Source organism: Loxodonta africana, chromosome 12, assembly GCF_030014295.1.
Source record: "Loxodonta africana isolate mLoxAfr1 chromosome 12, mLoxAfr1.hap2, whole genome shotgun sequence".
NCBI lineage: Eukaryota > Metazoa > Chordata > Mammalia > Proboscidea > Elephantidae > Loxodonta > Loxodonta africana.
Window position 1 is genome coordinate 55,651,281 of NC_087353.1, and position 25,177 is coordinate 55,676,457.

General features: G+C 44.6%; 1 protein-coding gene across 1 annotated transcript in view; it reads left to right on the plus strand.

Moving 5' to 3' along the window:
- The window catches only part of LOC100661465 (ATP-binding cassette sub-family A member 17-like), an 85,897-nt gene that overhangs the window by 24,110 nt on the left and 36,610 nt on the right, over positions 1–25,177 (plus strand). The window contains exons 3-10 of the mRNA XM_064294783.1: positions 2,409–2,581; positions 3,854–3,997; positions 9,799–9,928; positions 12,947–13,101; positions 13,995–14,150; positions 14,325–14,535; positions 17,362–17,512; positions 23,946–24,045. Of these exons, the coding sequence (XP_064150853.1) occupies positions 2,409–2,581; positions 3,854–3,997; positions 9,799–9,928; positions 12,947–13,101; positions 13,995–14,150; positions 14,325–14,535; positions 17,362–17,512; positions 23,946–24,045 (1,220 nt within the window). The remainder of the gene's footprint in view (positions 1–2,408; positions 2,582–3,853; positions 3,998–9,798; positions 9,929–12,946; positions 13,102–13,994; positions 14,151–14,324; positions 14,536–17,361; positions 17,513–23,945; positions 24,046–25,177) is intronic.

The window sequence follows — 25,177 nt, forward strand, 5'->3', positions numbered from 1 at the left end:
CTATTCGAATGACCGCCTCTTGGTCTGTGTACAAGTTTCTCATAAGCACAATTAAGTGTTCTGGAATTCCCACTCTTTGTAATGTTATCCATATTTGTTATGATCCACAGAGTCAAATGCCTTTGGATAGTCAATAAAATACACATAAACATCTTGCTAGTATTCTGTGCTTGCAGCCAAGATCTATCTGACGTCAGTAATGATATCCTTTATTCCACGTCCTCTTCTGAATCTGGCTTGAATTTCTGGCAGTTCCCTGTCACAGCACTTCTGCAACAGTTTTTGAATGATCTTCAGCAAAATTTTACTTGCATGTGATATTAATGATATTGTTCGATAATTTCTGCATTCTGTTGGATCACCTTTCTTTGGAATGGGCACAAATACAGACCTCTTCCAGTCAGTTAACCAGGTACCTGTCTTCCGAATTATAGACGAGTACCTCCAGTGCTGCATCTATTTGTTGAAACTTTTCAATTGGTATTCCATCAGTTCCTGGAGCTTGATTTTCACCGATGCCTTCAGTGCAGCTTAGACTTCTTCTTTTAGTACCATCGGTTCTTGTTCATATGCTGCCTCCTGAAACGTTTGAATATCAACAAATTATTTTTGGTATAGTGACTCTGTGTATTTCTTCCATCTTCTTTTGATGCTTTCCTGTGTCATTCAATATTTTGTCCGTAGAATCCTCCAATATTGCAACACAAGGCTTGAATTTTTCTTCCGTTCTTTCAGCTTGAGAAATGCTGAGCATGTTCTTCCCTTTTGGTTTTCTAACCCCAGGTCTTTGCACGTTTCATCGTAATACTTTATTCTGTCTTCTTGTGTTGCGCTCTGAAATTTTCTGTTCAGATCTTTTACTTCATCATTTCTTCCATTCGCTTTGGCTGCTCTACATTCTAGAGCAGGTTTCAGAGCTTCTTCTGACATCCATTTTGGTCTTTTCTTTCTTTCCTGTCTTTTTAATGACCTTTTGCTTTCTTCATATCTGATGTCCTTGATGCCATTCCACAGACTGTCTAGTCTTTGGTCTCTAAATTCAGGTGGGGTGTACCCAAGATTGTACTTTAGCTCTTGTGGATTTAATTTTCTTCAGCTCCAAGTTGAACTTGCATGTGAGCAATTGATGATCAATTCCACAGTGGGCCCTTGGCCTTGTTCTGACTGATGATATTGAGCTTCTCCATCATCTCTTTCCACAGATGTCGTCGATTTGATACCTGTGTATTCCATCCAGCCATTTATGTTGTTGAAAAACAGTATTTGCAAATGAATAAATCGTTAGTCTTACAAAACTCTGTCATGCAATCTCTGGTATCATTTCTATCACCAAGGCCATATTTTCTAACTACCAATCCTTCTTTATTTCTTTTGCATTCCAAACACCAATAATTATTAATCCATCTTGATTGCATGTTTGATCAACTTCAGACTGCAGAAGTTGGTAAAAATCTTCAATTTCTTCAACTTTGGCCTTAGTGGTTGGTATGTAAATTTGAATAATTGTATTAACCAGACTTCCTTGTAGGTATATGGATATTATCCTATCACTGTCAGTGCTGTACTTCAGGACAGATTTTGAAATGTTCTTTTTGATGATGAATGTGAAGCCGCTCCTCTTCAATTTGTCATTCTTGGCACAGTAGACCATATCCTTTTTCAATGCTTTCTTTATTCATGGAATAAGCACATACTGAGTGTCTTCTGCTCTGCAGTCTACTTCCATAAAGATTAGGGCTTTGAAAACCCATTGTGGCAGCTCTATACTATCCTGTAGGTTCACTGTGAGTCAAAAGAGACTCGACACCCACAGGTTTGGTTTTTGTTTCTGAGTGTCTGCTGCACCAGAGGCCCTGTGCCTGGTGTTGGAGATAGTTATAGTCCCTGGCCCCAGTTGGCCCACAGTGGGAGAGCAGTAAGTGAGCAGATTCACAATGTGATGCAGGAAGTTCTGCCATCATAGTGCAGGCAGGCACCCTGATGCAATGGCTGGGCATCTCATCTAGACAGGGGAGGTGGGCATGCATACTTCCTGGATGAGGAGATAGTGGCACTGGCCTTTGAAGTTAGAATTGGCCGAGCACAGAAGGTGGGAGAGCTTTCAGGCTGCATGTGCAGAAATGCGGAGATGAGGCTCAGATCCCCAAGCTTCTTACGTCTTGGTGCCAATGAAACTACTGCCACATTTTGGCAATAAGGAAAATCTTTTCTCACACGGGAGAAACGAACGACTCTCTCCTTCCCCTTTCTGTGCCCAGTGTTTGTCCCTAAATGCCTAGACACTGCATCAGGGTGTCCAGTTGTGTAGTTAGCCTAGTTTCTGACTGCTCGATTGGGAAGTTCAGGTAACTCTTCTCTGCCTTGGATGTATGTGATAGGCTTAGTAATTTTTCCTTCCATTTTAACAGGTGTAGGCCTGCAATGGAGGAACATAGGCGGTATAAATGGAGACTTTAATTTCGCTCAAGTGCTGCTGATGCTACTGTTTGACTCTTTCTTATATGGCTTAGTGGCCTGGTACTTGGAGTCCGCCTTCCCAGGGGCGAATGGTATACCCAAGCCCTGGTACTTCTTTGTCATGGTGAGTTCCAGTGCTGGTGTTTTTCAGATTGGCCTTAGAATTCTTGTTTGTCATCGGCAGTCTTACCCTCCTTAGTGGTGTCCTGATTGAAATCTCAAACTCCAGGAATGCTTTAACCTGGATTCACCTGAAACCCTGTGGTTCCCAGTGGGGTGTTACTAAAGTCATTTTCAGTTTCATTGCCAAGTTCCTGGCAGAGTCCCTCCCAGGGTGTCTGCAGGTGTCTCCCTTGTGCCCGCTCAAGGGTCAGGCCCATATACCCCAACCGCTGACACCACCCACTGTGCCAGAGCACCAGGACTTCACTTCCTCTTTCCCCACTGAGCAGCACTGTATTGGAATAGTCCTGAGAGGAGGCCTCTGTGAGCCCAGCAAGTGGCCAGAGACAGCCTGCACTGACAGCCTGTGTGACTTCCGAGGAGCACTTCTCTGCTGTGATGACTAAGCTTTCCTATAGAGTCAGGCTCGTCATCCCTGACTCAGTCCTTACTCAGCCTCTGCTGTGCCTGCCCCCACAGGTCCTCAGCTCCCACCCCTGCCCCTCTTGACCCCTCATTGGACTTTGAAAACGTGGGTAGGTTGCTGCTCCAGCATGTCCTCAGCCCGTAGGAACACTGACTGCTGACACCATGGCGACTCCAGGCACCAGGAACATCCTGTGTAGCTCCATCCTTGGGGCCGTGGGCTATATGGGAGTCCATGAAAAAATTACTTAACTTTTCCAGGCACCATTAAATGATCCAACAAAGAAACTGGGGAAAAGGAACTTTTTAAAATGTTTTTATTTTGTTGTTGTTGAGAATATGCACAGCAAAACATACACCAATTCAACAATTTCTGCATGTACAATTGAGTGCAATTGATTACATTCTTCGAGTTGCGCAAACCATTCTCACCTTCCTTCTCTGAGTTGTTCTTCCACCATTAACATAAACTTACTGCCCATGTTTCCAAACTAATGTTTTGAGTTGCTGTTGTCAATTTGATTCCATATAGATAGTTCTTAAAAGAGCATAATGCTCAAGGCAGACATTCTTTACTAGTTAAACTAGATTATTATTTGGTTTTAAGAAGACTTCAGGGGAAAGTTTTGGTTGAAGGTTTAAAGATTATCTCAGGGCAATAGTTTCAGGGTTTCATCCAGCCTCAGCAGCACCAGAAAGTCTGGAATGCATGAGAAAAAGGAATTTAATTTAACAAAATATTTATTTTCCAGAAAAAGAGAGTCAGTTCACACAAATGTATTAATGTATAAGTTCACTTCCTCTCCAGCCCTCCTACTGGCAAGGAAAACCCATACCTCCTACTCACTCAATGCTGCAAATCAAGGATTCCAAGGAAGCTCTGAAGGGCGTGTTTATTCAAGAAGAGCCCATTGGTTTGATGAAAGGCATTGAAATCCAGCATCTCTACAAGGTATCCACTCCCAAACCTCCTCCTGGAGAACTTAAGGAATAGTTCACACAAGCTTCTGTTTTATTCTGACCATGGGTCCATGGTATATTTTGTGATGAATTTTAATTCCCCTCTGCAATGCTATCCTAAAGTTAGGAATATGGTGTTAAAATGCCATTTCCTGTTATAAAGTAAAACGGCTGGATGGAGGGTATAGGTGGCCTGCCAGAGAATGGTCTCCTCCCAATGCCACCCCCATCCCTGGGACACACTGGAACTCAGGCCTCTGACAGCCAAATTTGTTCGGCAGCATTTTTGGGTAGCCAAAAGCCAGCTTTCACTGTTGGCTCCCAAGCACCAACATCAAGGCACTTGTCTTGTCACCGGGTTCGCACAGCCCTGTGTGAATTAAGGGCAGATTTTCCGTGTCTGACCCAAGGCCTCCCATCCTGGGGTGTCTGGTGGGGAGCTGCTTGCCCCAGAATGTCCCACAGAGCACTGCTGTTCGTTCATTTGTTTGTTTGAACATCTTCCATGGAGCAGAAACTCACACTTGAGGTCCTGCTATCCTCCGCGTATGGGAAAGCAGGGAGCACATGGGAGCCCAGGGCACCCGTAGGCTGGGGGTCAACTCTCGCCCTCCACTGACTGTATAGCACTTAGAAATGTTTGATTCTTTTCTCAGTTTCCCCACTTGAACTAGTTCCATCAAGGCGATTCCCACTCATGGTGACCATATGTGTACAGAGTAGAACTGCTCCACAGGGTTTTCCTGGCTGTAATCGTCACTGAAGCAAATTGCCAGGCCTGTATTCCGAGGTACCTCAAACTGCCAGCCTTTTGGTTAGTAGTCAAGTGCTTAAAGATTTGCACCACCCAGCACTCCTCCCCCAAATTATTGAGGCTTAAATAAGTAGGGCCATCACTCATCTGTCCATTTGCTGTGCTGTGGCTGTTTGCGTGTTGCTGTGTGCTGAAAGCTATGCCACTGGTATTTCAAATACTAGCAGGCTCACCCATGGTGGACAGTTTCAGTGAAGCTTCCAGATTAAGGCTAGGAAGAAGGACCTGTCTACTTCTGAAAAAACTGGCCACTGAACACCTTATGAATAGCAGCGCAATATTGTCTGGTATAGTGCCAGAAGATGAGCCCCTCAGGTTGGAAGGCACTCAAAATATGACTGGGGAAGAGCTGCTTCCTCAAAGTAGAGTCAACCTTAATGATGTGGATGGTGTCAAGCTTTCGTGACCTTCGTCTGCTGTTGTGGCATGACTCAAAATGAGAAGAAACAGTTACAAAACCATTAATAATTGGAACGTGGAATGTACGAAGTATGAATCTAGGAAAATTGGAAGTCACCAAAAATGAGATGGAGCACATAAAGATAGACATCTTAAGCATTAAAAAAAAAAAAAAAAAGGCATTAGTGAGCTGAAATAGACCAGTATTGGCCATTTTGAATCAGACGATCATATGGTATACTATGCTGGGTATCATGGATTGAATTATGTCCCCCCAAAAATGTGTTATCAACTTGGTTAGGCCATGATTCCCAGTATTGTGTGGTTGTCCTCCATTTTGTGATTGTAATTTTATGTTGAGAGGATTAGGGTGGGATTGTAACACCACCCTTACTCAGGTCACCTCCCTGATCCAAGGTAAAGGGAGTTTCCCCGGGGTGTGGCCTGCACCAACTTTTATCTCTCAAGAGATGAAAGGGAAGAAAGCAAAGAGGTGGGGACCTCATACCACCAAGAATGCAGCACCAGGAGCAGAGCGTGTTCTTTAGACTGGGGTCCCTGTGCCTGAGAAGTTCCTCGACCACGGGAAGATTGAAGACAAGGACCTTCTTCCAGAGCTGACAGAGAGAAAAAGCCTTCCCCTGGAGCTGACACCTTGGCTTTGGACTTTTAGCTTACTTTACCATGAGGAAATAAATTTCTCTTTGTTAAAGCCATCCACTTATGGCATTTCTGTTATGGCCAGTCTAGATAACTAGACACTGGGAATGACAAATTGAAGAGGAATGACATTGTGTTCATCTTCAAAAAGAACATTTCAAGAGACCAGACTTACTGGCCTGACAAAGATTGGAGAAATCTGAGTGTATGGCCTTCGAACACCCCGTTAGCTCAGTAATGAAGTCACTCCCCAGGTCCACCCTTCAGCCAAAGATTAGACAGACCCAAAGAACAAAACGAGACTAAAGGGGCACACCAGCCCAGGGGCAAGGACGAGAAGGCAGGAGGGGACAGGAAAGCTGGTGATAGGAACCCAAGGTCGAGAAGGGAGAGTGTTGACAGGTTGTGGCATTGTTAACCATTGTCATAAAACTACATGTATACTAACTGTTTAATGAGAAACTAGTTTGCTCTGTAAACCTTCATCTAAAGTACAGTAAAAAAAAAAGAATATTTTGAGATCTATCCTGAAGTACAACACTGTCAGTGATAGGATAATACCCATACGCCTATAAGGAAGACCAGTGAATATGACTATTATTCAAAATGTGCGCCAACCACTAAGGCCAAAGATGAAGAGATTGAAGATTTTTGCCAACTTCTGCAGTCTAAAATTGATCGAACATGCAATCAAAATGCATTGATAATTACTGGAGATTGAAATTTGAAAGTTGGAAACAAAGAAGGATCAGTGGTTGGAAAACATGGCCCCGGAGACAGAAATGACACCAGAGATCACATGATAGAATTTTGCAAGACCAACGACTTACTCACTGCAAACACTGTTTTTCAACAACATAAACGGCAACTATACACGGGGGCCTCTCCAGATGAAATACGCAGGAATAGTATCAACTATATCTGTGGAAAGAGAGGTTGGTAAAGGTCAATATCATCAGAACAAGACCAAGGACCAAGTGTGGAACAGACCATCAGTTGCTCATATTCAGGTTCAAGATGAAGCTGAAAAAAATTGGAACAAGTCCAAGAAGTCGATCCTTTATCGAACAATATCATTAATATTACACACATGTAAAATTTTGCTGAAGATCATTCAAAAGTGATTGCAGCAGTACATTGACAGGGAACCACCAGAAATTCAAGCCAGATTCAGAAGAGGACTTGGAACGAGGGATGTGTTGATGTCAGATAGATCATGGCTGAAAGCAAAGAACATCAGAAAGATGTTTACCTGTGTTTTATTGACTATGCAAAGGCATTTGACTGTGTGGATGATAACAAATTACATATAACATTGTAAAGAGTTGGAATTCCAGAACACTCCATTGTGCTCACGGAGGACCTGTACATAGACCAAGAGGCAGTTTTTCGAACAGAACAAGGGAGTACTGTGTGGTTTTAAGTCAGGAAAGGTGTGCGTCAGGGTTGTATCCTTTCGCTACACTTATTCATTCTGTACGCTAAACAAATAATCTGAGAAGCTGGACTATATGAAGAAGGATGTGGCATCAGGATTGGAGGGAGACTCATTAACGACCTGCAATATGCAGACGACACAATCTTGCTTGCTGAAAGTAAAGAGGACTTGAAACACTCACTGATGAAGATCAAAGACTACAGTCTTCGATATGGATTGCTCCTCAACATAATGAAAACAAAAATCCTCACAACTGGACCAATAAGCAACATCATGATAAAAGGAGAAAATATTGACGTTGTCAAGACTTTCATTTTACTTATATCTGCAATCATTGCCTATGGAAGCAGAAGTCAAAAAATCACATGACGTATTGCATTGAGCAAATCTGCTGCAAAGGACCTCTTTCAAGTGTTGAAAAACAAAGACATCACTTTGAGGGCTAAGGTGCACCTGACCCAAGCCATGGTGTTTTCAGTTGCCTCACATGACTGAAAAAGATGGACAATTAGTAAGGAAGACTGAAGAAGAATTGATGCCTTTGAATTAAGGTATTGGTGAAGAGTATTGAATAGACTGCCAGAAAAATGAACAAATCTGTCTTGGAAGAAGTACAGCCAGAATGGTCCTTAGAAGCAAGGATGGCAAAGCTTCGTCTCATGTACTTTGGACATGTTATCAGGAGGGATCAGTTCCTGGAGAAGGACATCATGCTTGGTAAAGTAGAGGGTGAGGGAAAAAGAAGAAGACCTTCAACGAGATGGATTGACACAGTGGCTGCAACAATGGGCTCAAGCATAGTGATTATGAGGATGGTGCAGGACCGGGCAGAGTTTTGTTCTCTTCTACATGGGGTCACTATGAATTGGAACTGACTTGACAGCACCTAACAACAACAATAAGTAGGAAGGAGCCCTGGTGTCGAAGGATTCCTGGTGGCACAGTGTTAAAGCGCTCAGCTGCTAACCAAAAGGTTGGCAGTTTGAACCCATCAGCCGCTACTTGGGGAAGCCCTATGGGGCAGCTCTATTCTGTCCTATAGGGTCGCTATGAGTCAGGATCAAGTGGATGACAATGGGCTAGCCACTCCACAGGAGAAAGATTTGGCGTTCTGCTTATGTAAAGACTGCTGGAAACCCTATGAGGCAATTCTACCCTGTGCTATAGGATCATTATGAGTTGGAATCGACTGGACTGCAGTGGATTTTAGGTTGAAAATAAGTAGGAATTTCGTTTTCTTTTTTCATTTAACAAGAAATTTCCACGCAGATGGTTGCTGGCCTGATTTCAGCTGCTCGACAAAGACAGCCCAGATCATGGCTTTGTCTGTTTTTGTTTTTTCCCTGACAGATTGGCCTTTCTGACAGATTGGCTTTTGTTGGTACTCATCACTTCATGGTTGCAAGATACCTGCCGCGGCTGTCTACGGGAAAAGACAAGGCCAAGGGCTAAAGGCTTCCTTTTGGCTAGGCTTTGTCCTCCTGCCCTTCGCCATTCATCTTTCCTTCCTTTCTTCTTTACATTTCTCCTCCCTTCCTTCCTTCTTCCCTCTCCCCCTCCCTGCCTTCCTTCCTCTTTCCCTACTTCCCTCCCTTCCTCCTTCTTTCTTCCCTCTCTCCCTCCCTTTTCTCCTCCCTTCTTCCATCCGTTCTTCCTTCCCCACCTCCCTCTTTCCCTCCACCCTACCTTCCTCTTCCTTTCCTGCCCCCTGCCTCCCTCACTTTCTTTAGAAGCCCTTCAGTAGATGTCCCCTTATTCTTATTGGCCAGAGTTATGTCACAAGACCACCTCTACTCCAAAGGAGACAGGAAAGTCAGGGAGCAGGACTGTCAGACTTGATTTACAACAGTCAGGACCAAAGGGATGTGAAGAAGTTTGTCAGACTCTTTTCAGCAGCACCCTGCCCCCGCCCACAATTAGATGGTAGCACCTAACTCCTACCCAGCTGTACTATCTGCACCCCATTACATTTAGACAGAAAAAAGAAAAGGCATTTATTAAAGTGCTATGTTATCTCGGGGTGGCATTTTTTTTTTTTTTTTTTATGTTATCTCGGGGTGGCATTAAGGGTGACTTACTTTCTTCCTGATGGTACTTGAAAGCAGGCTACTATGTCTGGGACACCCTCCTCAGATCAGCACCCCCGCCTGGAGGGGCAGGGTGCCCTTTCTCCGTGGACTCTGCCAGGTTGCAGAGCAAGGTGTCCCCGCCTGCACTCTGAGCACATTGTCCAAGCTCCCATTCCTCCAGGGTTCAGGTTCCCTATGCCAGGTTCCAGGGGCTCCCGAGAAAGTGAAGTCCCTCCTGGTCTGTTTCCTCAGTAGCTCCTGGCAGTTCAACTCCCTTTTCAGATTTCCACCTGGCCTCCCACTGATGAACTTGGAAGGGAAGTGGATGTGGGCACATGATCAGGCATATGGCCCTTCAGGGATGACCACATATGTGCCTGTCATGCTTTGGGTCACAACTGTCTCTTCCACAGGTGTTTCACAAGGGAAGGAACAAGAACATAGCCGTCAAGGACCTGACCATGAATCTGTACAGGGGGCAGATCACTGTTCTCCTGGGACATAATGGAGCAGGAAAGACCACCACCTGCTCTATGCTCACAGGTATGTGTGCAGCCAGCTGTCTGCTGGGTCCACGAGGAGTTATTGAACAGGTCTCAATGTTCGACTCCATCCCCCCTCATGAGATTTCATTACCATTTTAGTAGGAAGCATTTTTTATAGTTTTTTTTTTTTTTTAAACCATCTATGTAGAGTCTAAGGAGCCCTGGTGGCACAATGATTAAGCGGTCACCTGCTAACCGAAAAATTGGCTGTTCAAACCCATCAGTGGCTTCACAGGAGAAAATACCTGGCGATCTGCTCCCGTTAAGAAAATCCTATGGGGCAGTTCTACCGTGTTGCAATGGATTGCTTTTATATGGCCTTTCTCACCATGGTCTTGTAACTCTCACCAAATGATTGGGTGGGGCTATGCAAATAAGGTGCTTGTGGCCTACCTAGGGGATTGGATAGCTTGCCAATAATGCACATAAGGTGCATGGCACCCTTGTGGGGGTGGGACCATGTAAATAAGGTATGTGGAACCCTAATGTGGGGATTGATTGGTTTTGCCATCCCAATAGGCTTAAAGTGAGCCATCCCAGAGGCGGGAAGTGGGGGACCTGAGTACCACCAAGAAGAGCTAGGAGTGAAGCGAGTCCTTTGGACACAGGATCTCTGTGCTGACAACCTCCTAGACCCAGGAGACAGAGAGAGAGAGCAGTAACAGTGGACAGAGCAAGAGACAATGAGAAGCAGGCGCAGAGAAATGGTGGCACCAGAGACAGCAGAAACAGGAGACCAGCAGGGCATAGTGTGGCCCAGGGAGCAAGAATGCTGAGTGCCTTCGGACCAAGGGTTACTGGCGGAATGGGGTTCCTCTGGGCACTCATCATCAGAGTGAAAAGAGTTCTATAACACCTGCCCGGGCAAGGCAGAGGACGAGGGGCCAGAGGGAGGCGTGCCGGCAGCGCGGCTGAAAAAAAAAGCTGTCCTGATCAAAGAACTGTATCCTAAGCATTTCTGAACCTGAATTTAACTTGTTACTTCTGTAATAAACCAAATAAGTGTTGAAAAGCAAAAATGTCACCTTGAGGACTAAGATGCACCTGACCCAAGCCATGGTGTTTTCTATCACCTCATATGCAAGCAAAAGATGGACAATGAATAAGGAAGACCAAGGAAGAATTGATGCCTTTGAATTGTGGTGTTGGCGAAGAAATTGAATATAACGTGGACTGCTAAAAGAACGAACAGATCTATCTTGGAAGAAGTACAGCCGGAATGCTCCTTAGAGCCAAGGATGGTGTGACTACATCTCACATACTTTCGACATGTTATCAGGAGTCCCTGGAGACTATCTCCAGTCCCTGGAGAAGGACATCAAGCTTGGTAAAATAGAGGGTCAGCAAAAAAGAGGAAGACCTTCAACAAGATGGATTCACACAGTGGCTGCAACAGTGGGCTCAAGCGTAGCAACAATTGTGAGGATGGAACAGGACTGGGCAGCGTTCCATTCTGTTTTGCATAGGGTTGCTATGAGTTGGAACCGGCTAGACAGCACCTAACAATAACAACATGGTCTGTGAGTTCTGTGTGGCCACTGCAATGAATTATCCAACCCAGCAGGGAAGCAGAGAGTGCCGTGAAAGGGACAGTTGGTGTCACAATTGGTAAAAAAGTTAGAAAGGAGAGGCACTTCTGACCTCCCCCTCACAGGAATCAGCCTTGGGCTATTGATCTTGATTCTCCTTCCCTTTGTGAAGTTAGAGGAGGTCAGACGCTGCCCCCATGACATTTTTACATCTACCCTGTCACATGGCATCACCATGAGTCAGAATCGACCGGACAGCACACAACAACAATGTGGCATCTGGACATTCAGTGTTCCCTGTACCAGGAGAAAGGATCTTTAGCTCTTTCAGTAAATCTGAAGAACTTAATCTCATATGCTCAGGGCATATGACAAGCACTATTGAGAAGCTGTGAATGGTACTTATATGTTCTTCTCAGATAGAAACTTCCAGCAACAATAAGGCAGCAGGAATCTCTTAACAAGACACTCCACCCATTTGCTTTTGATCACCAGAGGCGATTGCCAGGATTTCAGAATATTTTTTATGCCTAAATAATTCTCTTCCGTTCCATGGGCAAAAATGATGATCTGTGGAATTTGAAAACTCATCAGTTCAAGAAAAACATGTTTACCGAAGGCTTAACGTGTGTAAGAGGAGCTCTGGTGATGAAGTGGTTAATGACTTGGCTGCTAACTCAAAAGTTGGCAGTTTGAACCCACCAGTGGTCCTGTGGGAGAAAAGACCAGGCACTCTGCTCCCGTAAAGATTACAGCCTAGAAAGTCCTATGGGGCAGTTGCACACTGTCATATAGGGTTTTTTATGAGCCGGACACTCAGCAACAACAAACACGTGTAAATCCTGGCTCAGACTGATGCATTTCCAACCCAAAAGGGGCTCCAAAAGCCAACGAGTGCTTCCTGTTTGCACGCAGCACACCCATCTCCTGGGCTCTCAATGTCAGCTTGTCCCAGCTCCCCTCGGTGGCTTGCAGGTGCGCTTTCCAGCAAGCGCATCTGAAGAGCAGTAAAGGAGTGAAGCTGGGTCTGAGGTGCCTTGGTTGTCCCTCTGGTGCCCGGAACATAAAAGTCAGGTCTTGGCCCAGCAGATATATGCTGGTTGGGCTCGTTTGGGTCTGGGCTTGGGACCGAGCACACCTGCCTCCTGGACTGGAGCACAGTAGTGTCTCTGGGGCATGGGCCTCTCTCAGACCTAGGCCTTGCTGCTCCTGGCAGTGACTGTGGCCCCTTAGGGAAGGCCTCCCCTCCTAAGTAGACTTGTGAGGCTCTCCCTGCATGAAGAGCGGTCCAGCTAGACCCCCAGGCCAAGCAGTCAAGGAGGCAAGTCAGATACTAGCATTGTTCCACGTTACTTGTTACTTGTTATACCCACATGTACCGCAGTCTGTGTGAGAACAAGTAGATGAGCCCGAGGGTGCCCTCCACCCCTGTTCTGCTGTTCGATCTGACTGGCGGTGACTCTGGGATGTGTCTTCACTGGTTCTAGGTCTCCTCCCCATTTCGAGTGGACGAGTTTATATCAACGGCTATGAAATTTCAGAAGACTTGGTTCAAGTTCAGAAGAGCTTGGGCTGGTGCCCCCAGCATGACATCTTATTTTATGACCTGACAGTCTCAGAACACCTCTATTTCTATGCTCGGGTGAGTCGGCGGGGCAGGGGTTTGGCCTACAACTCTCTGCCCCAACCTTGGAGGGTCTCGCAACCTCCTCTGGCCATCATTCTCTGAGCATTCAGGGCAGGGTGGAGGGAGCGGAGTGCATTTAAGTCAAGACTCCTGAGTTAAAGGGTTTCTAAAAGTATTATATTTTAATTTTATGTGTTTATTACATAATTTTATTGCCATAAAATTCACTATTTTAACCATTCTAAAGTGTACAATTCAGTGGTTTTTAGTGTATTCACAATGTTGTGCAGCCATCATCACTGTCTAAATCCAGAACATTTTCGTTGCCCTTAAAGAAACACCCACTAAACAGTCACTCCCCATTCCTCAGAGCCCTGGTGGCCCAGTGATTGAGAGCTCAGATGCTAACCAAAAAGTCAGCAGTTCAAATCCACCAGCCACTCCTTGGAAACCCTGTGGGGCAGTTCTACTCTGTCCTATGGGGTTGCTCTGTTGAAATCAACTGGACAGCAATGGGTTTGTTTTTTGAGTTTTTTTTTTTTCTTTTACTTTTAATGAGTCATATGTTTACATGGTTCAGAATACAAAAGACTTTTTGCAGATTCCTCTCTCTGAAGGTTGTAAGTTTCTTGTGTTTCCTTCTTGTGTCTATTTTATGCATAACCAAAACCCGTTGCCGTCCAGTGACTCATAGTGACCCTGTAGGACAGAGTAGAACTGCCTCATAGAGCTTCCAGGGAGCACCTGGTGGATTCGAACTGTTGACATTTTGGTTAGCAGCTGTAGTTCTTAACCACTACGCCACCAGGGTTTCCATTTTATGCATATACAAGCATAATGCTTGCTTGAGGGGGTCATCCTTTGTCAAAGCGCCTGATCTGATTTCTCTGTGGTCCCCGCCATTGCAGCTGAAAGGACTGTCGCTTCAGAAGTGCAGGGAGGAAGTTCAGGAGATGCTGCACACCCTCGACCTGGAGGACAAGCAGGACTCCCCGAGCAAGTTCCTGAGTGGGGGCATGAGGCGCAAGCTGTCCATCGGCATTGCCCTCATCGCGGGCTCCGAGGTGCGAGGTCCCTCACATGTGGCCAGCCCCCTCAGCCACAGGAGGGAAACCCGGCGTGGGGTGGTCCGAACACGACTTCGTGGAACTGGACCTGGGCTGCCCGGGGCCCACGGGGCCGCCACGCTGGGCCCAGCATGACCCTGCCTACATCACAAGGCTGCCCCATGATCTCAGGTGCTGATGTTGGATGAGCCCACCTCAGGCATGGATGCCATCTCCCGGAGGGCCATCTGGGACCTGCTCCAGCAGCAGAAGAGTGACCGCACCATCCTGCTGACCACCCACTTCATGGACGAGGCCGACCTCCTGGGGGACCGCATTGCCATCATGGCCAAGGGGGAGCTGCAGTGCTGCGGGTCGTCTCTGTTCCTCAAGCAGAAATACGGTGAGTGCGTGGGTGGGCACAGGCTGTGGAGAGGGGTTTGTGAGAAGGGCAAAGGAATGAAGGGAAAAGAATCTCAGAGACTTGGAGTCAGAAGACCTGTATCTGAGTTCCCATTCTGCCAGCTTACTGCCTGGGCAGCCCATTGGCCCAGTTAGCTTATCCTTTCTCAGCCTGAGTGTCCGACCTCTGAAACAGAGATTAAGATGCTATGTTCTTCCAGGAGTGAGGTAGCATGTGGGGGCTGTTATTTCTAAACCGGGTTGTCAGCCTCGTGCAGCCCCAGTTCAAGCACCCTCCCTCCCCTTGCTCTCCAGGAGCCCGCACTCTCTTGGTTCCTCTCCTCTGCCTCTGGCTGCTCCTTCACCTCACTCCTGCCTCTGACTGTGGAGGCAACTTCAACACCTCTCTTTTCTCTCTCTGCTTGCTGACTTAGTGATCTCGTTATCTCATGGCTTTAAATACCTCTCTGAACCAGAAGAACTAGATGGTGCCGGCTACAACCGATGACTGCCCTGACAGGGAACACAACAAAGAACCCCTGAGAGAGCAGGAGAGTAGTGGGATGCAGACCCCAAATTCTCGTAAAAAGACCAGATTTAATGGTCTGACTGAGACTAGAATGACCCCGGAGGACATGGTCCCCAGACTTTCTGTTACCCCAAGACAGGAACCATTCCTAAAGCTAACTCTTCAGACAGGAATTGGACTAGACTATGGGGTAGACAATGATACTGGTGAAGAATGAGCTTCTTGGATCGAGTACATACATGAGACTATGTTGGCGTCTCCTGTCTGAAGGGGAGATGAGAGGGTAGAGAGGGTCAGAAGCCAGCCGAATGGACTCAAAAAGAAATAGAGGAGGGAAGGACTGTGCTTTCTCATTAGGGGGAGAGCAATTAGGAATATATACCAAGGTGTTTATAATTTTTGTATGAAAGTCCAACTTGATTTGTAAACTTTCACTTAAAGCACAACAAAAATTAAAAAAAAAAAAAAAACCTCTCTGAGCTGAAAATATTCATACCTCACCTGGACCTCTCACCTGAACTCCACATTCATATGCTGCACTGCCCGTTCACATCTCCATGTAGAGATGAACAGACATCTCAGACTTAGCCAAAGCCTGGGCCCGTGAGTTCTGCACCCCCACACCCACCCTGGCAGGCTCCCTCCTCTCCCTACATTCAGCTTTCCTTGTCCTTCCAGGGGCTCAGCCAAACCTTGACGGCCCCTGACTCATTTCTCTCACAGCCAAAATAACTGACCCATATGCAAACCCTGTGGCCTTTCCTTCCAGACATATGCCGGATCTGTCAGCTTCTCACCACCTCTGGCTGCCTTCTGGACCCTGGCCCAAGCCAGCACCTCCCTCCATCCAAGCCAATGCCCCTGCCTATGCCCTTCCACATCCTTACTTTGTCTTCAGCCCCACTGTCAGGACGAGCCAGTCACTCTACTGCTCAGACCCTCCCGTCACTGCCCTCACTCAGTGACAGCCAAAGTCCTCAGGGGCCCATGGGCCATACTTAGCCTGGCTTTATCGCCCCAACCTTGACCTCGCACTCTCCTGCCTCTTTGCTCAGCTCTTGCCCACTGAATCCATGGCCGAGCCAGCATTGTGGTTCAAATGCTCCTGTGTCAGCTACTGCAGTGTTGTGCCTCCTGCTTGCTCTTCTTCAGGTCACCGCTTAGCTGCCTTCAGCTCCTTATGCAGATGTCATCTTGTCAGTGAGGCCTTCCTTCCTCACCCTGTTTAAAACCACACCACTGCATGCCCTCCCCTTCCCTGTTTATTTTCCTCTTTAGTCCCTCTCATTATTTACAACTAGTCACATCAAGTCAACTCCAACTCATGGCAATCCCACGTGTGTCAGAGTAGAACTGTGCTTCACAGGGTTTTCAACAGCTGATTTTTCAGTAGAGCGGCAGGCCTTCCTTCCAAGGTGCCCCTGGGTAGACTTGAACCTCCAAACTTTGGGTTAGCAGCCGAGTGCAGTTAACTGTTTGTATCACCCAGGGTCTACTCTCAGTCTTTAATATTCTATAAATTTTATTCACTTACCTTGTTTGTTGTCTGTTCCCCACTCTTGGTAACAGTAGGGGGTTTCGACTGTTTCATTCACTTCCATATCCCCAGCACCTGGAGCAGTGTCTGTCGCATCTGCTGAGTAAATAAATCACCAGTATAACAGTAACTGTTACCCTCAAAGAATATTTAGAATGCCACAAGGTATACATCCTCAAAAATACAATTTAACGGTTGTGCAGATATCTTTGCTCTTTACCTTCACTTTCAAAGCCTTTGCCTAACAAGTCTCCATTCCTCGAGTTAGTTATCACCTAAAGGAAGTGCCCCCTCACTGCGGCTCTTCATTTAGCTCAGCATCGCTAAACTCGCCATTCCATTCCCACTGAGTCAATTATGACTCCTAGCGACCCTGTAGAACAGAGTAGAACTGCCCCATGGGGTTTCCAAGGTTGTAATTTTTATGGAAGCAAACTGGCACATCTTTCTCCTGTGGAGTGGCTGGTGGATTCGAACCGCTGACCTTTTGGTTAGCAGCTGAGCTTTTAGCTATCGTGCCACCAGGGCTTCTCAAACTCGCCAATTCCACCTCCAGTTATGGAGCAGAAGGCCAGACTCTCAAGAACAGCATTGAGAAGCTTCCCAGGCAAGCTCTTTGTGGGTTAAACGTTGCACCACGGGGCTCTCTATATTTCCTTTCCGTGGAGCTGTCCCAGTCTAAGCTGCAGGAAGCCAATCATGGCCAGAGAAGAGAAGCGTCGCCAGCAAAGCAGTCTCATGGTCTTTACCTGGTGTTTCAGGTTCAGGATATTACATGACTTTAGTGAGAAAGCCTCGGTGTGACACGGAGGAAATCGCTCATCTGATTTACCACCACGTCCCCAATGCAGTTCTGGAGGCCAGCATGGGAGAGGAACTAACATTCATCCTTCCCAAAGACAGCACACACAGGTACGGCTGAGAGGGCTGACGGAATGGTTCAGCACCATCTCTCCTGCTTCCCACCCTTGGCAAGGGCGCTCAACTAGGTGAGGGCCTGGACCTCCAGGCCTTTGGCATTGCCATTCCCTGAAAAGACAACACCACAGCCAGAGAAAGCTTTGGAAACAAGGATTCTGTCATGTCAGCTCTCTCCTTAAAAGCCCTCAATGGCTCCCAGTTGCCCTCAGGTTCAAGTCTGAGCTTTTCAAGGGCTTATAGGGGCCCTTTATGGTGTGAACTGTAGTTGCTTGCACCCACATTACTGAGCTCAGATGAAGACTTTACTTGACTTTTCTTTAGTTTAGACCTCAAACAGGCTTACGACACTTCCCCCTCTTTTTCTCCCAAGTCCCCCGTGTCACTCTCAGACGGAAATCTTACCGTATACCTCACCAAGAAAATTTAAACCATCAAGCAGGAACCCTGTTACATCCCTATTGCAAACTTCCAATCCTGCACACTCCTGCACTCATTCTTGTCTTTCTTCCATCTTGTTACAGCTGAGAAAGTGCTTCTCCTATCTAAACCCTGTCCTTCAACACCAGCTCAGACCCCAGCCACCTTACCTTCTCAAGAAGTCACTTGTTTGAATGCCTCCTCTCTCATCTCCACCTCAGTTTCGCTCTCCACTGGGTCGTCTCCTTTAACATACCAACATACTCTGGAGAAGCAACTTCTTCAGCTGACTCTCTTTCTAGCTTATAAAAAGTTCTCTAAGTTCTCAGACCATGTTCTGGCAAGTGCCCCAAGCCACAGAGCTGGGGCAAATATAAGTGTCTGCTTGGTGTTTTCTCTGTCTGAAGAACCATGATCCTGGGCTACCCATTGTGTAATATCTGACCTTACTTCATATATTTCTGTCCAGTTTTATACTTGTTTACGGTGGGAGGGCATGTCTTGTATCAGTTACTCCATCATGTCTAGAAGCAAAAGTGAATCCTTGTTTCTGTTTTGTGTTCAGTTTAATATGAGATTGTGTGTGTGTGTGCATGCGCTCTTTGCCATTCAGAAATTTACAATCAACCAATTCATCCTTTTATAATTTTGGTCTTGGTGTTATTCCTATGAAAACCTCCCTCACTCTAGACTGTAAAAATTTTCTGTGGTATATTTTATAGTACTTTCATAGTTTAATTTTTGATATAAAAAATTTAAGTCATCTAAATATATTTTGGCTTGAGGTATTTTTTAACTATGTTGAAAAAGAAATGTTGAGAATAAATTATTTTTCTAACTTTAAAAAATAGCAATGAATGTAGAATTATAGCAAAAGTATTTTTCTCATTTATGTGGATGATTACATGGTGTTTCTTTTTGACATACTAATGTGGTAAATTACTGGAGAAAGATGTGGCAGTCTGCTTCCATAAGAATTACAGCCTTGGAAACCCTATAAGGCAGTTCTACTCTATTCTATAGAGTCACTATGAGTTGGAATCAACTCGATGGCAATGGGATTGGATTGGATTGAATATGGTAAATTATGTTAATTAATCCTAAAATCAAACAGCCCTTTCAACATGGTGTATTATTCTTTCAATGAACTGGAATTACATTAAACTGGATTATTAAAAAGAAGTGGGGAGTATTTTTTTACATTCTCTTCTCTCTACAAGAATTGGAATAACATCCAAATTATCTTTTCCTTAAATATTTGATAAAAACTTACTAGATTTATAAAAAACCTTCTAGTACTTCTTGAGTCAGTTTTAATAAAATTATTTTTCAAGATGATCATCTATTTCAATCAGGTTTTCTAATATATTAGCTTAAAATTTTGCAAAACATTGCCCTTTCATCCTTCTGTGTCTGTGGTCTTTTCTCAACTCTCAATTCTAATTTCATGTATTTGTGCTTGTTCTCCATTCCTCTTGATGAAGCTGCTCCTTCCCAGTCTTCTTTGCATCGTCCGCCCTCTCTGCAGAGCTTCAAAATTGAGGTGTGCCTCAGGGATTGATCATATGTCCTGTTTTCTTCTTTCTCTGCACTTCCTTATTCCATGACCTCATCTCTCTCTATGACTTTAAACACCTCAGTAAGCTGCGGAGTCCCAAGTTTACCTCCTCAACCTCTAGATTCATGTATGTCCAGCTGCCTTCCTATGTCTCCACTGGGGCGTCTCACAGGTATTTCAGATGTAAAGTGCTTAAAACTGATCTTTTGACGACCACCCCTTTCAAAACTGTCTTCCAGCCTCCCCACCACCCTGTGGGCATAGCCAGAGGTGTAGCAAGGAGCAAAACTGTTCAAGGAAGCCTAGAGAGAAGAGTGTTTCAAGAAGAAAGGAATGGGTTAACTACATAATTGATATCATGAGGTCAAGTATGATCTGGATAGGAAGTTATCACTACGTTTTAGATCTTAGGTTGAATTGTGGGTTTACCAGGCTCATTTTATTATTACACCTTATACTTGTAGATACAAAATGTTGTTGTTGTTAGTTGCCCTGAAGTCGATTCTAACTCATGGCAACTAACATGTGCAGAGTAGAACTGCTCCATAGGGTTTTCAAGGCTATGACATTTCAGAAGAGCCCTGGTGGTACAGTGGTTAAGAGCCTGGCTGTTAACCAATAGGTCAGCGGTTTGAATCCACCAGCCCCTCCTTGGAAACCCTATGGGGCAGTTCTACTCTGTCGTATAGGGTTGCTATGAGACAGAATCGACTCAACAACAATGAGTTCTTTTGTTTTTGTTTTTGGTTTGGGTTTCAGAAGCAGATCGCCAAGCCTGTCTTCCAAGGTGTCTCTGGGTGGATTTGAACTGCCAACCTTTTGGCTAGTAGTCAAGTACTTAACCATTTACACCATTCAGGGACTCCAGGTATGAAATAGTACCTAAAATTTTTTTTAAATAAAGAAGGGAAGTCACTACTGCCTTTGGTAAGATGGAGGCCCATGATGATCTTGTAAAGCACAGTGTAGACGGAAGGGTATGAGTTAAAGAGAAACACATGGGAGGTAAGAAAAAGGAGGCAGCATATTTAGACCCCTTTTTGTTTTATTTTTTTACAATGCGTTTTTTTTTATTATTATTATTGAACTTTAGATGAAGATTTACAGAACAAACTAGTTTCTTATCAAAAAATTAGTGCACACATTGTTGTGTGACGTTGGTTAACAACTCCATGACATGTCAACACTCTCCCTTCTCAACCCCGGGTTGCCTATTACCAACTTTCCTGCTCCTTCCTGCCTTCCAGTCCCTACTCCAGGGCTGGTACACCCCTTTAGTCTTGTTTTGTTCCATGGGCCTGTTCAACCTTTGGCTGAAGGGTGAACCTCAGGAGTGGCCTCATTACTGAGCTGAAAGGGTGTCCGGGGGCCATACTCTCAGAGTTTCTCCAGTCTCTGTCAGGCCAGCAAGTCTAGTCTTTCTTTTTGAGTTAGAATTTTGTTCTACATTTTTCTCCAGCTCTGTCTGGGACCCTCTATTGTGACCCCTGTCAGAGCAGTCAGTGGAGGTAGCCAGGCACCATCTAGTTGTACTGGACTCAGTCTGGTGGAAGCCATGGTAGATGTGGCCCATTACTCCTTTGGACTAATCTTTCCCTTGTGTCTTTAGTTTTCTTCATTCGTCCTTGCTCCCGAACAGGTGAGACCAATGGAGTATGCTAGCTGGCCGCTCACAGGCTTTTAAGACCCCCGATGCTACTTACCAAAGTAGAATGTAGAACATTTTCTTTATAAACTCTGTTATGCCAATTAAGCTAGATGTTCCCTGAGACCATGGTCCCCACAGCCCTCAGCCCAGCAGTTTGGTCCCTCAGGGAGTGTGGATGTGTCTATGGAGCTACCATGACCTTGCCTTGTACAGGTTGTGCTGGCTTCCCTAGTACTGTGTACTGTCTTACCCTTCACCAAAGTTACCGCTTGCTTATCTTTTGTCTATTAAGTGTTTTTACATCCCTACCCCTCCCCTCCCTCGTAACCATCAAATATTGTTTCTTTTTGTACGTGAACCTTTTCATGAGTTTTTACAGTAGTCGTCTCATATGATATTTGTCCTTTTACGATTAACTTATTTCACTCAGCATAATGTCCTGTACTGAGTTCCTTGTGGATTTCTTTTTCATTTCTTTTGTTTTTGTAAATTTTGTTTTTATTGAGACTTTATGTTTTTCTTCTTTGTTTTGATAAGTAGGTTTGTTAACTTTCTTTTTAGTTACCTTGAACCGCATCTTCCTAGGTTTGAACCAGTCTGTTATTACTTGGTATCGCCTTGCTTTCCTCTCCATTAGAGAGTTCTATATCTATACCGTTTATTCCTTCTTTTATTATTCTGACGTTGTTGTCATTTACAGATTAACCTCTCTGGTTCCCTGTTGCAATTCTTTTGGTTTTGGATAGTCCCTGAGAGTTCATTTCCTAGGTTGGTTCCTGGCTGGTACAATCTTGCATCCTAGATTCAGGCTGTGGTCTGATGTTGTTTATTCTCGGACTGAAGGACTCCCTTTAATAATTCTTGTAAGTTTGGTTTGGTTTTACATATTCCCTTAATATCTGTTTATCTGGAAGTGTCCTAATTTCATCATATTTGAATGAAAGTTTTGCAGGATATATTATTCGTGGTTGGCAGTTTTTTTCTTTCAAGGTTTTATATATGTCATCCCATTGCCTTCTTGCCTGCATGTTTTCTGCCAAATAATCAGAGCTTAGTCTTATTGTTTCTCCTCTAAATGTGACTTTTTGTTTTTCTTGAGCTGCTCGCAGGATTTTTTGTCTGTGGTTTTAGCGAGTGTGATTATGATATGCCTTGGTGTTTTTCTTTTGGGGTCTATCCTATATGGGATTCGTTGCGCATCTTGGATGGTCAGCTTTTCATCATTCATGGTATTAGGGAAGTTTTCAGTCAGCAATTCTTCTGTGATCCTCTCTGTGTTTTCCATTTTCTCTCCCTGTTCTGGATCTCTGATCACTCACGAATTTTTGCTTTTGACTGTATCCCACATAATTCTCAGGGTTTCTTCATTTTCCTTTGCACTTTTTCCTCAAACAGAATTGTATCCAAGTGTTTGTCTTCAATTTCGCTGACTCTGTCATCCATTGGTTCAAACCTGCTCCTCAGCCCTTCTGTGAATGACACTGCCCATTTCTGAAATCTTGTTGTTTATCTCTTGGATTTCTATATGTTGCTTTTGTACGATTTCTAGTTGTGAATTTATTTTGGCATTTTGTTCCTGTATGACTTTCCTGAATTGTTCCTTTTTTTTTTTGGTCTGTATTTTCCATGAATTTGTCTGTCTTTTCCAAAAATTTGTCTATTTTTTCCTCATTTTTGTCTGCTTTTTGCTTCAACTCTTGGATTGCTCTGAATATTAGAGATTTGAATTCCCTGTCAGGTAGTTCTAGTGCCTTTTCTTCTACTGGAAAGTCATCCAGTATTTTATTTTGGACATCTACTGGACCCATCCTGTCCTGTTTTTTAATGTGTTTTGATATTGACTGCTGTCTTTGGGACATTCAGTAGTTATTTTCTTTGTTTTCTGATTATAGATTTGTTTCTTTTGTCCTGGTTTTTTGTTTTATTTGGTTATGTCTGGACAGGCAGCCTGTGGGTTCTTTGTTGTTTGCTTGTCTGTAGTCACGATACTTTTCACCTTGTTGTCCAATGGGCAGGGACAGTCATTCAGCTATGGTGCAACAGGGCAGGTCCACTGGGTGCTCAAAAAGCCAGGATTCCTTCAGTTCAAAAAATGAAAGCAGGAATGAGGGAAGGCTCAAGGTTAGCAGAGTGTTAAGAATTCATGTCTTTATTCGCTTGCATAACCTTTCAAAGCACTGCTTTGGAGATGGACTGCCTGAGTTTAGTCCTGGCTCTTCTGCACAGTCTTCAAAGAGCTGTTAAAAGGACTAACTGAGTTAATACACGTAAAATGGCTTAGAATGGCCCGTGACATTTAGTAAGCACTCCAAAAATAGTATTGCTTTTTCCTTCTACTCAAAAAAAAAAAAAAAAGAAAAGAAAAGAATAGAAATAAATAAATACAGTAAAACCTGCAAAAACAAGAACCTGTGTAAGGCAGAAGCCTGTTAGAAAAGGAAAACACAAATATTTTCCACAAAAACAAGCAGTAGAAAAAGTGGTAAGACTGCACCCTGTCAAAGGCAGAAAACTTTTGAGACTGAGAAAAACAAGGCAGTCCTGTCAAGTTCTGGCTCTCGCTGGTTTCACTGTATTCACTTTCCATCTAAAATGGGTGAGGCACCTGTTATGTTTATTCCTTGTGGGAACCTTCTGAAGTAAACACCATTACCCTCACTGTTCAAGAGAAACTGAGTTCACGGGGTTACACAAAGTTGGGATTGGATTCCAAAACCCATGCATTTTCCTCGGTGGAGAGCCAAAGCGGGGGGGAGGTTCCCCTTTCACCTTCCAGAAGTAAAACTATGTTTTCCTTCCAGGTTTGAATCTCTCTTTTCTGACCTGGAGCGGAGGCAGGAGGAGCTGGGCATCTCCAGCTTCGGAGCCTCTGTGACCACCATGGAGGAGGTCTTCATTCGGTAAGCAAGTGCAAAACTGTAAATGCCAAGAACCTCAGGGCTGGAGGGGATCCTAGAGACCACCATCCTCACTGAATGGTCGTCACCCTCTACCGGTACTTCCAGTGATGGGGTGTTGGATCATGGGGATAGTGTTGAATATGATGTCACCCACTAAGCAATGTGAGGGTCATGAAGCAGGGACACAGGCCCAAGTCTCGGAAGGCCTCAACAAGGCCCAGCAGGTAAACTGGCAGAAGTGGTGTGGGTAACAGGTAAGTTACTTTATCCAGTCTGGCAATAGGTGTCTTTTAACTGGAACAAGTAGTCCATTAACAGGTATTACTTGTGATACATTCAAATTTGTGTCTATCATTTTATTTTATATTTTCTACCAGGGTTTTCATGGGCTGGTTTTCAGAAGCCTGGGCCTTTCTTCCTAGTCCATCTTAGTCTGGAAGCTCTGCTGAATCCTGTTTAGCATCACTCAGTTCACATCTAAGACCTTGCTAGCCAGTATAGACTATTCTAAGTGTGGCAGCTCCTTTTTCCCTCATTATTTTGCCCTTTTTTTTTTTTTTTTTACATAATTTGACCTTCATTCTTTAAATCCAAGTGAAACGAAATGTTCTGTGATTTTGAGAATTTGTATTTGTTTTTTGTTTGGCCCAGGGTTAATAAATTGGTAGAATGTACTGCAGATACCCAAGTCAGCAAATTCTCGATAAATTCCCGGTCACTGGTTAACAGAGTTCCTGTTGATAAAATTAAATGTCTTCATTCAAGGATTTTCTCAGTGCAGACGGGCCTGCCCATCGAGCAGAACACCGGGGTGAGCGCTTACACCAAATACAGGCAAGGAAGCAGAGTGTGGCTAATTCTTGGAATCATACTATCATTCCCTCAAGAAGTGCATGTATCAACCTTTTACAGGGCCTAAGGAAAATGTGCACGTTTCAGGTGTAAAAGACTGACTCTGCCAGGTGTGAGCAATACCATGCTATCTGCTCCCCTCCAAGGCAAAGTGATGGTGTTTTCTGACTGGAATTAACCTGATGGAAGAAAGTATCAGAAAAGCTCATAGTAAAGATCTTGGCCACTCCTCTCATCAGTAAGAAGAAAGAATAAAAACACTAAAACTATTAGCCAAAAAC